Raw genomic sequence first — 13087 nt, 5'->3', positions numbered from 1 at the left:
AGTTTGTAATTGAAGTTGGTATTGAAATAGAGACCCAATGCACTACAAAACGAAATTTATGTTAATAATATCTTGTATTACTTCTAAGAGGAGATTTTTTGACGAATTATTAATCAGAAAGCTTCTTCTGACTATTTTTTACTATGCTGAATCGCCTCCCGGTGGAAATAATTCTTAGAAAGCTATCCCCAGACTATTTAATGGGACCAACAGTTTAATATGATGAGATGAAAGATAACTGAAGACAATGAAAGAAAAATAATATTAAATATGAAGAATGTAAAAAGCGACGAAGACCACACTGCCTTTCCATAACAAATAAACACAACTTAGAAATTATCCGGTCATGCTTATCGTTTTTGTAAGTTCTTGTTAGGCCTACCACCCTCAACTAGAAACTCTTGGATTAGTGAAAGATTTGGCATTGTTGATCCATACTTGGCCGTCCAAAATCAGCTTTCTCGCTATGTCCGATCTCTCTGCAAGAATAATTCCCTGTATGAGGCGATGGTGCCATAGTCTTCTTCTTCTTATAAATTATCTTTCTAGTTTAGTCATATTTTCTCTTGTTATTTATGTATTATGTAGGATAAGTGTTTAGTTTTTTGGTTGTTTTGTTAATTTCATTTGCTTTTTCTTTTCTCCATTGGGTTATCTTTGTGGGTTAAAAATAAATGATGAACATGATGAATGCGAAACATGAGCGGCGGTCTATACTGTGCTTGTAAATGTTTCTAGTTATCAATGCAGCTTTACTTCGTCTGTTCTACTGATGAGTATATTTTATTATACTGTTTTTTTTTTTTTGCTATATTAGCTTTGTTGTGCATGCCATTGTTGAGTTAAGTGTACTTTTGTTTTTGCTTTGTTTATTAATTTTTTCTCTGTACTCCACTGTTTAAACTTTTGTATATTTGTGGGTAATAAATATTATTATTATTATTATTAATAGGGAAATTTTCTCAAAACAGTGGAATTCAATTCAGTGAGCATTTCAGCCCTATGTCCAGGGAACGTCTTCAGCACAACACCAAAATGTATATATATATATATATATATATATATATATATATATATATATATATATATATATATATGCATATATATATATATATATATATATATATATATATATATATATATATGCATATATATATATATATATATATATATATATATATATATATATATATATATATATATATATATATATATATATATATATATATATATATATATATATATATATATATATATATGCATATATATATGTATATATATATATATATATGTATATATATATATGTATATATATATATATATATATATATATATGCATATATATATATGTATATATATATATATATATATAAACACCTAGTTAGTGGGGCGCTTCACGCCCCCCAAGACCCCCCGCGCGCGTAAGTCGTTACGCGCCATTGTAGTTGTGTCCCTGTGTCCCACCTGTGAATAGATATATATATATATATATATATATATATATATATATATATATATATATATATATATACTAGCTGTTGGGGTGGCGCTTCGCGCCACCCCAACACCTAGTTGGTGGGGGCGCTTCGCGCCCCCCCCCAAGCCCCCGCGCGCGTAAGTCGTTACGCGCCATATTAGTTACGCGCCATTGTAGTTGTGTCCCTATTTCCCACTTGTGAATATAGATAGATATATATATATATATATATATATATATATATATATATATATATATATATATATATATATATATATATATATATATATATATATATATATATATATATATATATATATATATATATATATGTGTTTTTAACTACGTAAAACTTGCGAATATACAACATTCTTTGCTGTCCCATTGTCTGTGCATATAAATAGATTGTCAGGTTTACCGACTCTTGAACATGCAACATATAATGGTCAATGGGAAAACAATCCGTATTCAGATCTATACCTCATGATTCTAATGATTGCCCTTGAGCTTTGTTGATGGTGATTGCTAATCGACCATTCCCTGAGTCGCCATCGTCATTTATATATCCCCCTGTGCACCCCGGCGTCCCCTTTGTAGTTATGTCCCTGTGTCCCGGTCGTCATTTATATTCCCTGTGTCCCGGTCGTCATTTGTGTCCCGGTGTCCCAGTCTCTGATTTCTCTTTGAGTGTCCCGGGCGTCATTTATATTCCTTGTGTCCCGGTGTCCCGGTCGTCATTTATACCTCTAAATGACGGGACCTTCATTCTCCGTTCTGACACCCTCTCTCACCGAGTGACTACTCCAGCATGTTCATTTTGGTGTTTTAAATGGTATATTATTAACCAAATTAATGTGTTTTACAATATACTAAGCATCGTCATAACAAAAATGACGACAACTAATTTCATGACGTCAGTCAACACAGAAATTAAGTTCTGAAATTAAGTCATGAAATTAGTTGCCGTCATTTTTGCTTTGACGGTGACGTCATTCAAGTTATATAAGACATATGTTCACGTAGAAATCTATTAATGTTCAAGTTTACAATGACTGATGAAGATGCTCAAAGAGTCTATGCCAAAAAACTTGCTGCTGATAGAGAAAGTCAGAAAAGAAAGCGTGCCGAGGAACTATCAGCAGCAAGTTTTTTGGCATAGACTCTTTGAGCATCTTCATCAGTCATTGTAAACTTAAACATTAATAGATTTCTACGTGAACATATGTCTTAAACAACTTGAATGACGTCACCGTCAAAGCAAAAATGACGACAACTAATTTCATGACGTCAGCCGACACAGAAACATGACGTCACCTGACAACTAATTTCATGACGTCAGCCGACACAGAAACATGACGTCACCTGATCCACAGATCCACAGACAGACAACTTATTTTATATATATATATATATATATATATATATATATATATATATATATATATATATATATATATAAATATATATATATATATATATATATATATATATATATATATATATATATATATATACTAGCTGTTGGGGTTGCGCGAAGCGCCACCCCAACACCTAGTTGGTGGGGGCGCTTCGCGCCCCCCCCCAAGCCCCCCGCGCGCGTAAGTCGTTACGCGCCATATTAGTTACGCGCCATTGTAGTTGTGTCCGTATGTCCCACCTGTGAATATAGATAGATATATATACATATGTTTTTAACTACGTAAAACTTGCAAATATACAACATTCTTTGTTGTCCCATTGTCTGTGCATATAAATAGATTGTCAGGTTTACCGACTCTTGAACATGCAACATATAATGGTCCATGGGAAAACAATCCGTATTCAGATCTATACCTCATGATTCTAATGATTGCCCTTGAGCTTTGTTGATGGTGATTGCTAATGGACCATTCCCTGTGTCGCCGTCGTCATTTATATATCCCCCTGTGCCCCCCGGCGTCCCCGTTGTAGTTGTGTCCCTGTGTCCCGGTCGTCATTTATATTCCCTGTTTCCCGGTCGCCATTTGTGTCCCGGTGTCCTAGTCTCTGATTTCTCTTTGAGTGTCCCGGGCGTCATTTATATTCCTTGTGTCCCGGTGTCCCGGTCGTCATTTATGTCCCGGTGTCCTGGTCTGTATATACATTCGTTTTTGAATTGGTCTTTTTTTTAGTTTTTTACCTTTTTTAGTTTTTTTAGTTATACCTCATGATTCTAATGATTGCCCTTGAGCTTTGTTGATGGTGATTGCTAATCGAACATTCCCTGTGTCCCCGTCGTCATTTATATATTCCTCTGTGCCCCCCGGCGTCCCCGTTGTAGTTGTGTCCCTGTGTCCCGGTCGTTATTTATATTCCCTGTGTCCCGGTCGTCATTTGTATCCCGGTGTCCCGGTCTGTATATACATTCGTTTTTGAAATGGTATATGATGAAATAAATTTTTGTATTTTTCCCCTTTTTTCTTTTTAGTTTTTTTTTGGTTTTTACTTTTATTTAGTTTTTTTCTTTTTTCTTTTTAGTTTTTTTTTATTTTTATTTTTTTTAGTTTTGTTTTTCTCCTTTATTTTTCATTTTTTTTTCCTTTTTTTATTTTTTTTTTATTTTTTAGTTTTTTTTAGTTTTTTAGCTTTTTTAGTTTTTTTATTAGTTTTTAGTTTTGTTTTTTTTAGTTTTTTTTGTAGTTTTTACCTTTTTTTTTAGTTTTTTTAGTTTTTTTTTTACTTATGTCCTGGTCGTCATTTATACTCCCCGTGTCCCGGTCGTCATTTGTGTCCCTGTGCTTTGTTGATGGTGATTGCTAATCGAACATTCCTTGTGTCCCGGTCGCTTTCTCTTTGAGTGTCCGTCATTTGTGTCCCGATGTCCCAGTCTGTAATTTCGTCAGTCGAAAACATGACGTCAGTCGACACAGAAACATGACGTCACCTGATCCACAGACAGACAGACAGACAACTTATTTTTATATATATAGATATATATATATATATATATATGTTGCATATAAATAGATTGTCAGGTTTACTGACTCTTGAAAATGCAACATATAATTGTCCATGGGAAAAGCAATCCGTATTCAGATCTATACCTCATTATTCTAATGATGTATCCCTGTGTCCCGGTCGTCATTTATATTCTCTGTGTCCCGGTCGTCTTTTGTGTCCCGGTGTCCAGTTTGTAATTTCTCTTTGAGTGTCCCGGTCGTCTTTTGTGTCCCGGTGTCCAGTTTGTAATTTCTCTTTGAGTGTCCCGGTCGTCATTTATATTCCCTGTGTCCCGGTGTCCTGGTCGTCATTTGTGTCCCGGCGTCCCGGTCTGTAATTTCTATTCGAACAATCCCTGTGTCCCGGTCGTCATTTATATATCCCGCCTGTGCCCCCGGCGTCCCTGTTGTAGTTGTGTCCCTGTGTCCCGGTCGTCATTTATATTCCCTGTGTCCCGGTCGTGATTTGTGTCCGGGTGTCCCAGTCTGTAATTTCTCTTTGAGGTTCCCGGTCGTCATTTATATTCTCTGTGTCCCGGTCGTCATTTGTGTCACGGTGTCCCGGTATGTAATTTCATCAGTTGACAAACATGACGTCAGTCGACAAACAACTTCATGACGCATACAGCTCAATCCTTATAATGACGTCAGTCGACAAACATGACGTCAGTCGACACACGAACATGACGTCACTCGACACACACACACAGGCAACTTATTCTTATATATATATACTAGCTGTTGGGGTGGCGCTTCGCGCCACCCCAACACCTAGTTGGTGGGGGCGCTTCGCGCCCCCCCCCCCAAGCCCCCCCGCGCGCGTAAGTCGTTACGCGCCATAATAGTTACGCGCCATTGTAGTTGTGTCCCTATGTCCCACCTGTGAATATAGATAGATATATATATATATGGTTTTAACTACGTAAAACTTGCGAATATACAACATTCTTTGCTGTCCCATTGTCTTTGCATATAAATAGATTGTCAGGTTTACCGACTCTTGAACATGCAACATATAATGGTCCATGGGAAAACAATCTGTATTCAGATCTATACCTCATGATTCTAATGATTGCCCTTGAGCTTTGTTGATGGTGATTGCTAATCGCCCATTCCCTGTCCCGGTGTCCCGGTCGTCATTTATATCCCCCTGTTTCCCCCGGTGTCCCCGTTGTAGTTGTGTCCCTGTGTCCCGGTCGTCATTTATATTCCCTGTGTCCCGGTCGTCATTTGTATCCCGGTGTCCCGGTCTGTATATACATTCGTTTTTTAGTTTTGTTTTTCTCCTTTATTTTTTTCCTTTTTTTTTCTTTTTTAGTTTATTTAGATTTTTAGATTTTTTAGTTTTTTTTATTAGTTTTTAGTTTTTTTTTCTTTTTAGTTTTTTTGTAGTTTTTACCTTCTTTTTAGTTTTGTTAGTTTTTTTTTTTACTTATGTCCTGGTCGTCATTTATACTCCCTGTGTCCCGGTGCTTTGTTGATTGCTAATCGAACATTCCTTTTGTCTCGTCATTTATTTTTTTCTTTTTTAGTTCTTTTAGTTTTTACCTTTTTTAGTTTTTTTTTAGTTTTTTAGATGAAATTTTTTTTTAGTTTTTTCCTTTTTTTCTTTTTAGTTTTTTATTGGTTTTTACCTTTATTTTAGCTTATTTTTCAGTTTTTTCCTTTTTTTTATTTTTTTTTTATTTTTTATTTTTTTTAGTTTTTTACCTTTTTTTAGTTTTTTTATTTTTTTTAGTTTTTTAGCTTTTTTACATTTTTTATTAGTTTTTAGTTTTTTTTGTAGTTTTTGCCTTTTTTTAGTTTTTTCAGTTTTTTTTTAGTTTTTTATTGGTTTTTACCTTTATTTTAGCTTATTTTTCAGTTTTTTCCTTTTTTTTAGTTTTTTTTAGTTTTTAGTTTTTTTAGTTTTTTACCTTTTTTTAGTTTTTTTAGTTTTTTAGCTTTTTTATTTTTTTTATTAGTTTTTAGTTTTTTTTGTAGTTTTGCCTTTTTTTAGTTTTTTTTAGTTTTTTAGCTTTTTTATTAGTTTTTAGTTTTTTTTGTAGTTTTTGCCTTTTTTTAGTTTTTTTCTTTTTAGTTTTTTTGTAGTTTTTACTTTCTTTTTAGTTTTGTTAGTTTTTTTTTTACTTATGTCCTGGTCGTCATTTATACTCCCTGTGTCCCGGTGCTTTGTTGATTGCTAATCGAACATTCCTTTTGTCCTGGTCGCTTTCTCTTTGAGTGTCGTCATTTATTTTTTTCTTTTTTAGTTCTTTTAGTTTTTACCTTTTTTAGTTTTTTTTAGTTTTTTAGATGAAAATTTTTTTTAGTTTTTTCCTTTTTTTCTTTTTAGTTTTTTATTGGTTTTTACCTTTATTTTAGCTTATTTTTCAGTTTTTTCCTTTTTTTAGTTTTTTTTAGTTTTTATTTTTTTTTAGTTTTTTACCTTTTTTTAGTTTTTTTTAGTTTTTTTAGTTTTTTAGCTTTTTTACTTTTTTTATTAGTTTTTAGTTTTTTTGTAGTTTTTGCCTTTTTTTAGTTTTTTCAGTTTTTTTTTTAGTTTTTTATTGGTTTTTACCTTTATTTTAGCTTATTTTTCAGTTTTTTCCTTTTTTTTAGTTTTTTTTAGTTTTTAGTTTTTTTAGTTTTTTACCTTTTTTTAGTTTTTTAGCTTTTTTATTTTTTTTATTAGTTTTTAGTTTTTTGTAGTTTTTGCCTTTTTTTAGTTTTTTTAGTTTTTTAGCTTTTTTATTAGTTTTTAGTTTTTTTTGTAGTTTTTGCCTTTTTTTAGTTTTTTTAGTTTTTTAGCTTTTTTATTTTTTTCATTAGTTTTTAGTTTTTTTTGTAGTTTTTGCCTTTTTTTAGTTTTTTCAGTTTTGACGTCACCTGATCCAGTTTTTTCAGGTGACGTCACCTGATCCACACATCCACAGACAGACAGACAACTTATTCTTATATATATATATATAGATATATAAAGTTAAAGGATACGGCATTAGACTTTACAGTCCCTACCGGCGGTGCTGATCTCCGTTTCTTGGCCCTTCAGCCAGGAAGTGCAATGGGGGGTTGGGGGCCAACCATCCTGTGCTTTCGCACACCCTTCCTGTTTACCTTCCCAAGATTTCTCCAGATACCCATTTAGAGCTGGGTCGACTCTGGCTAAGCTTACAGAGTCACGCCACTGACCCCCGTCCCAAACTGAAGGCCTTTTTGTAACGGGTTCAATACTATTGTAAATATCATTGTGAATTATTGTGAACAGTAGTGCCTTACAAAAATGCCTTTAAGGCTAGCTGCCAAAAAAGCAAGATTAGCTTTGAAAGCTTCCATTTAATATATATATATATATATATATATATATATATATATATATATATATATATATATATATATATATATATATATATATATATATATATATATATATATATACTAGCTGTTGGGGGGGCGCTTCGCGCCACCCCAACACCTAGTTGGTGGGGGCGCTTCGCGCCCCCCCCAAGCCCCCCCCGCGCGCGTAAGTCGTTACGCGCCATATTAGTTACGCGCCATTGTAGTTGTGTCCCTATGTCCCACCTGTGAATATAGATAGATATATATATATATATATATATGTTTTTAACTACGTAAAGCTTGCGAATATACAACATTCTTTGCTGTCCCATTGTCTGTGCATATAAATAGATTGTCAGGTTTACCGACTCTTGAACATGCAACATATAATGGTCCATGGGAAAACAATCCGTATTCAGATCTATACCTCATGATTCTAATGATTGCCCTTGAGCTTTGTTGATGGTGATTGCTAATCGACCATTCCCTGAGTCGCCATCGTCATTTTTATATCCCCCTGTGCACCCCGGCGTCCCCTTTGTAGTTATGCCCCTGTGTCCCAGTCGTCATTTATATTCCCTGTGTCCCGGTCGTCATTTGTGTCCCGGTGTCCCGGTGTCCCAGTCTGTGATTTCTCTTTGAGCGTCCCGGGCGTCATTTATATTCCTTGTGTCCCGGTGTCCCGGTCGTCATTTATATCCCCCTGTGCCCCCGGCGTCCCTGTTGTAGTTGTGTCATTTATATTCCCTGTGTCCCGGTTGTCATCCCGGTATACATTCGTTTTTGAATTGGTATATGATGAAATAAATTTTCAATTTTTTCCCTTTTTTTCCTTTTAGTTTTTTTTTTATTGGTTTTGACCTTTTTTTAGGTTTTTTAGTTTTTTTCTGTTTTCTTTTTAGTTTTCTTTGAAGTTTTTATCTTTTTAGTTTTTTTATTTTTATTTATATTTTTTTAGTTTTCTTTTTCTCCTTTATTTTTCAGTTTTTTTCCTTTTTTTAGTTTTTTTTCTTTTTTAGTTCTTTTAGTTTTTACCTTTTTAGTTTTTTTTAGTTTTTTAGATGAAAATTTTTTTAGTTTTTTACCTTTTTTTCTTTTTAGTTTTTTATTGGTTTTTACCTTTTTTTTTTTAGCTTTTTTAGTTTTTTTTCGTTTTTTCTTTTTACTTTTTCTTTAGTTTTTATTTTTTATTTATTTTTATTTTTATTCTTAATTTTATTAGTTTTCTTTTTCTCTTCTATTTTTCAGTTTTTTCCTTTTTTTAGTTTTTTTTTTGTTTTTAGTTTTTTACCTTTTTTTCTTTTTAGTTTTTTATTGGTTTTTACCTTTTTTTAGCTTTTTTAGTTTTTTTTCGTTTTTTCTTTTTACTTTTTTTTAGTTTTTATCTTTTTTATTTTTTTATTTTTATTCTTAATTTTATTAGTTTTCTTTTTCTCTTCTATTTTTCAGTTTTTTCCTTTTTTTTTAGTTTTTTTTAGTTTTTAGTTTTTTAAGTTTTTTTCCTTTTTTTAGTTTCTTTAGTTTTTTTTAGTTTTTCGGCTTTTTTATTTTTTTTATTAGTTTTTAGTTTTTTTGTAGTTTTTGCCTTTTTTTAGTTTTTTCAGTTTTTTTTTTAGTTTTTAGTTTTTTAGAAACATGACGTCACCTGATCCACAGATCCACAGACAACTTATTTTTATATATATAGATATATATTTGCTGAAGATAGCCCTTGGCCAAAATATTCACTGAATTGAATTCCAGTGTCTTGAGAAAGTTTCCCTATTGTTTCTAAGGTGTGTTCGTTTGAATATAAAGAAAGATAAATACCAACACTAGTAGCAATTAAGATTTTCTTACTCCTGGAAATCTTGTAACAAAAAGAAATAAAAATAACGCTTACCGATATAGAAGACTTAGGGCGACTTGTCGTTCTTTGTCCATTTTCACTCATTCCACTCCAAGAAAACATGGAATACCGATCAATATCATTTGACATACTTTCATCGCCTAAAAATAAATGAAAAAGAAAAAAATGAATAATATAGGTTCATTATCAATACTCATCCATACTTTAAAAATAAGCTTTAAAAAAATTGCGAATTTAACAACTCCAGTGCACTTAGGTAAATAATATGGCCTAGACGAAAATGCAATCGGTGCCAAATCGCTATCAGAAAATAACAAAAATCCTCTAAAAGTATATACATGAAAAATGATAATACAAATTATTTTTTTAAATACATAAAAATAAGTGAAAAAAAAACAATGAATAGGAAAATAGGTTTATCATTAACACGAACTAAAAGGAAAAAATGAATTTACGAATTTTATTACCACCAAGAGAAACTGAAGATAAATAATATGACCTAGAGAAGATTCAATCGGTGCCCAATCGCCATGCGCAATACGCTCAGAAATAAAATATAAGTTGTGCGGAAGCCATTAGAATCACAAAAGCAAAGAGATTAGATGGAAGCACTGTCTTGCTTTGAACATCCATCTTAAGGCCGTGATTAAGTGAACTGATGGAACTCGAAAATCCCATGTTAAATTGAAAATTTATATTTAAAAAGTACTCAAGTATTCATTGGCGGAAGATGCCGCTTTTAACATCAGGCCATAGCTTCTTGAAGATGCTACAAAATGTTTGAAAGGATTTTGCTCTATTTCCTCTAATTGCTTAGAAATCTTAGAAAATGTCTAGGTCTTTTTCACAAGTGTACTCGATAAAGGATATTGCTTTTAGAACAAAATCGGTACTGTCATAGCAGAAAACAATAACCTGTAAGATGATTGCAACCATTTTTCGATTTATTTTCCTGTTTTCTAACAGTCCCTTAGAATATTTAGAATATTTTCAGCTACCTGAAATTTTTACAAGTCGGTTGCCAGAAAGAATCGTTTCAGATCGCCAATAATACCCCCTAGAGACCAAAATGACAAGCTGGTATAATCAGCTGCTTGTTAATAGAGTGTGAAATTTTCATAAATTATTTCAATGCAATGAAGAAACCTAGAAATGAGAAATAGTCAGGAGCCTTCAGTAAAGTTGTGCACACAAAGCCGAAATCATGAGGAAAATTAAATCAAAAAAGTAAAAGAGCGGTAGTAAAGTAAAGAGCGGGGCGTTCACGAGGAAGCAGTCCCTTTCATATACGAAGTAATTTCTGTTCGTTTTAAGTTTTAATGTCACTCCTTACTTTCAGTTAATTTTTTTTTCAATTTAATTCGTAAGAAAACTTTGGTTTTCTGAGAATCCTCGAAGAAAGCTTTCAACTAAGTTTGGTTTTTAGTTTCGAATTAATCAACTGAGGTATTTTAATTAGCCTTTTCCTAGGAAAAAAATAGGAAAAAACAATAAATTTTAAAATGCACTCTGTGCATGCCGTCACAGTTTCATAGACATGAGCATTTTGTATTTGAGAATGATAGTGCTCTTTTGCTCATTTTCTCTTCTCCCTTGGTCGGTAACCAAGCTTTGCAAGACCAAGCCAAATATATTACTATCTCTCCAAAGGAAGCTGTCTATCAAAACCTCTCACAAGACTTGATAATTGGTACTATTTGAAGTTTTGACAATCGACGGTCTCTAGAGAATTAAAAGACAGAAGGCTAACCTAACTTCAATTTTGAAGCTCGATGTTTTCAAGTTCACTTAATCACGGCCTTAAACTATAAGGGATACATGCAACATGTAGGAGCCTTATTGACTTTTATTTTAAGGAGTTTTGAGCATTTATTGACTTAAACTCGAGTTTAAATCTGTTTTGATTTCAATTTTTTGTAGTGGAACGTTATTCAAAAGGTGACGACGAGATTCTGGGGGAAATATATTTAGGATGTCTGGACTAGAGATATTTTATTTTTGCTTTTTGTGCTCAGTATTTGTAAAGTTAGTTCTGTTAGTTCTAGTAGGTTGAATGCTTCTTTTTTCTCTTTGTAACTACGTTAAGTAGTGTTCAAGGAGGAATTGGATTTTTTTGGTTCTGCTAGAGACAAGGTGATGTTAGCTTTAAAAATAGGGCATTTCAGCCAATATAAATCCAGCATTACAAGATTCTAAACTAGTCATGAAATATGAAAAATGCAACAACAAAATGCCACTCTATGTGGTACCTGGCCTAAAATTTAATTTAAAACAAGCTTAACTTCACTCTGGGCAATAAGTTTTCAGCTTTCAAGAAAATTTCATAAAGATAATCAAACGGCATAGGGTGTGTAGATGAATATGGACACCTGCCTTATACCTTGTGACACACGACTTTGAACTACAGTTCCTAGAACCTCCAAAAGTGGCTTTATTCAGATTTCTGGAACATTACTTTAACCACTACAATTTTCGCTGGGACTGCAAACACATCCCTGCAGAACAAGTTATACCAGCACCGAATACCAATCACTATCTTTAAAAAAGACAGTGATTATTTTTTTTTTCAATCACTATCTTTCAACGTCGTGTCAATGACTGCTTTTTCCTAGTGTGTCAGTGTCCACTCTTTTCTTTCTAAGCTTTCTTTATCTGTGCCAACACGCTGAAAGACAAGTGCGGGAAAATCATCCGAACCAAAGGACAATTGAAACGCTGGCGAGAACACTCCTCTAAGCTGCTAAGCCCCATCAAAAACTCAAATGATCTGTCTCATTTCTCGGGTACTGCTAGGGAACCTTACAATATAAATCTGGACCCATCGAGAATCGCAGAAGTGCTAAAAGCGCTCAAGTGCAGAAAAAGTAACAAGGCACGAGAAGAGGATAGAATTCCTTCTGGAATATACAAGGCTTCGCCAAACTATTGCGCCGCCTAGCCGGCCAGTTTCTACAGGTCTGGATGACAAAGGCTTTCCCAAAAGACAGGAAAGTATCAGTCCTCATTCCAGTCTACAAAAAAAGGGGACAAGACTGTTTTCGGAAATTGTAGAGAGGCATTTCGTTAATTGACCCTGCAACGAAAATGTTCTACGTCATTTTCTTGAGTAGATTTAAAGATATGCATGACAAGCTAATCTGTCCTAAACAGGCAGGCTTCAGACCAGCAAGGGGCTCTCAGGATCAGATACTCACGATCCAGCCCATCCAGAAACAGTACAACAGGTATGACCTACCATTCCTCATCCCTTTCATTGATTTCCTTCTGCTTTCGATTTCCTTGTTATAGAAGAACTATGGAGGATTATGGCCGGAGATTGAGCACCACAGGACCTCATCGACATACTTCGAGGTGGATACATGGGCACTGAGACCTGTGTCCGCATTTCGGTTAACAATACTCCCAAGTTTAAAGTCAAGTCTGGTGTCAAGTAAGTATGCCCCTATTGCCCACATTATTCAGCTGCGCGATAGATTGGACAATGCC

General features: G+C 33.5%; 1 protein-coding gene across 2 annotated transcripts in view; it reads right to left on the bottom strand.

The window, feature by feature from the left end:
* Window positions 1-13087, bottom strand: part of LOC136038148 (GRIP1-associated protein 1-like) — a 72172-nt gene that overhangs the window by 10295 nt on the left and 48790 nt on the right. For both annotated transcript variants that reach the window (XM_065721191.1, XM_065721192.1), the window contains one exon: window positions 9635-9741. In XM_065721191.1, coding sequence (XP_065577263.1) covers window positions 9635-9741 — 107 coding nt within the window. The remainder of the gene's footprint in view (window positions 1-9634; window positions 9742-13087) is intronic.

The sequence above is a fragment of the Artemia franciscana genome, chromosome 17, assembly GCF_032884065.1.
Source record: "Artemia franciscana chromosome 17, ASM3288406v1, whole genome shotgun sequence".
NCBI lineage: Eukaryota > Metazoa > Arthropoda > Branchiopoda > Anostraca > Artemiidae > Artemia > Artemia franciscana.
Note: the sequence above shows the minus strand (reverse complement) of the source record. Positions and strands in the feature narration are given on the sequence as shown.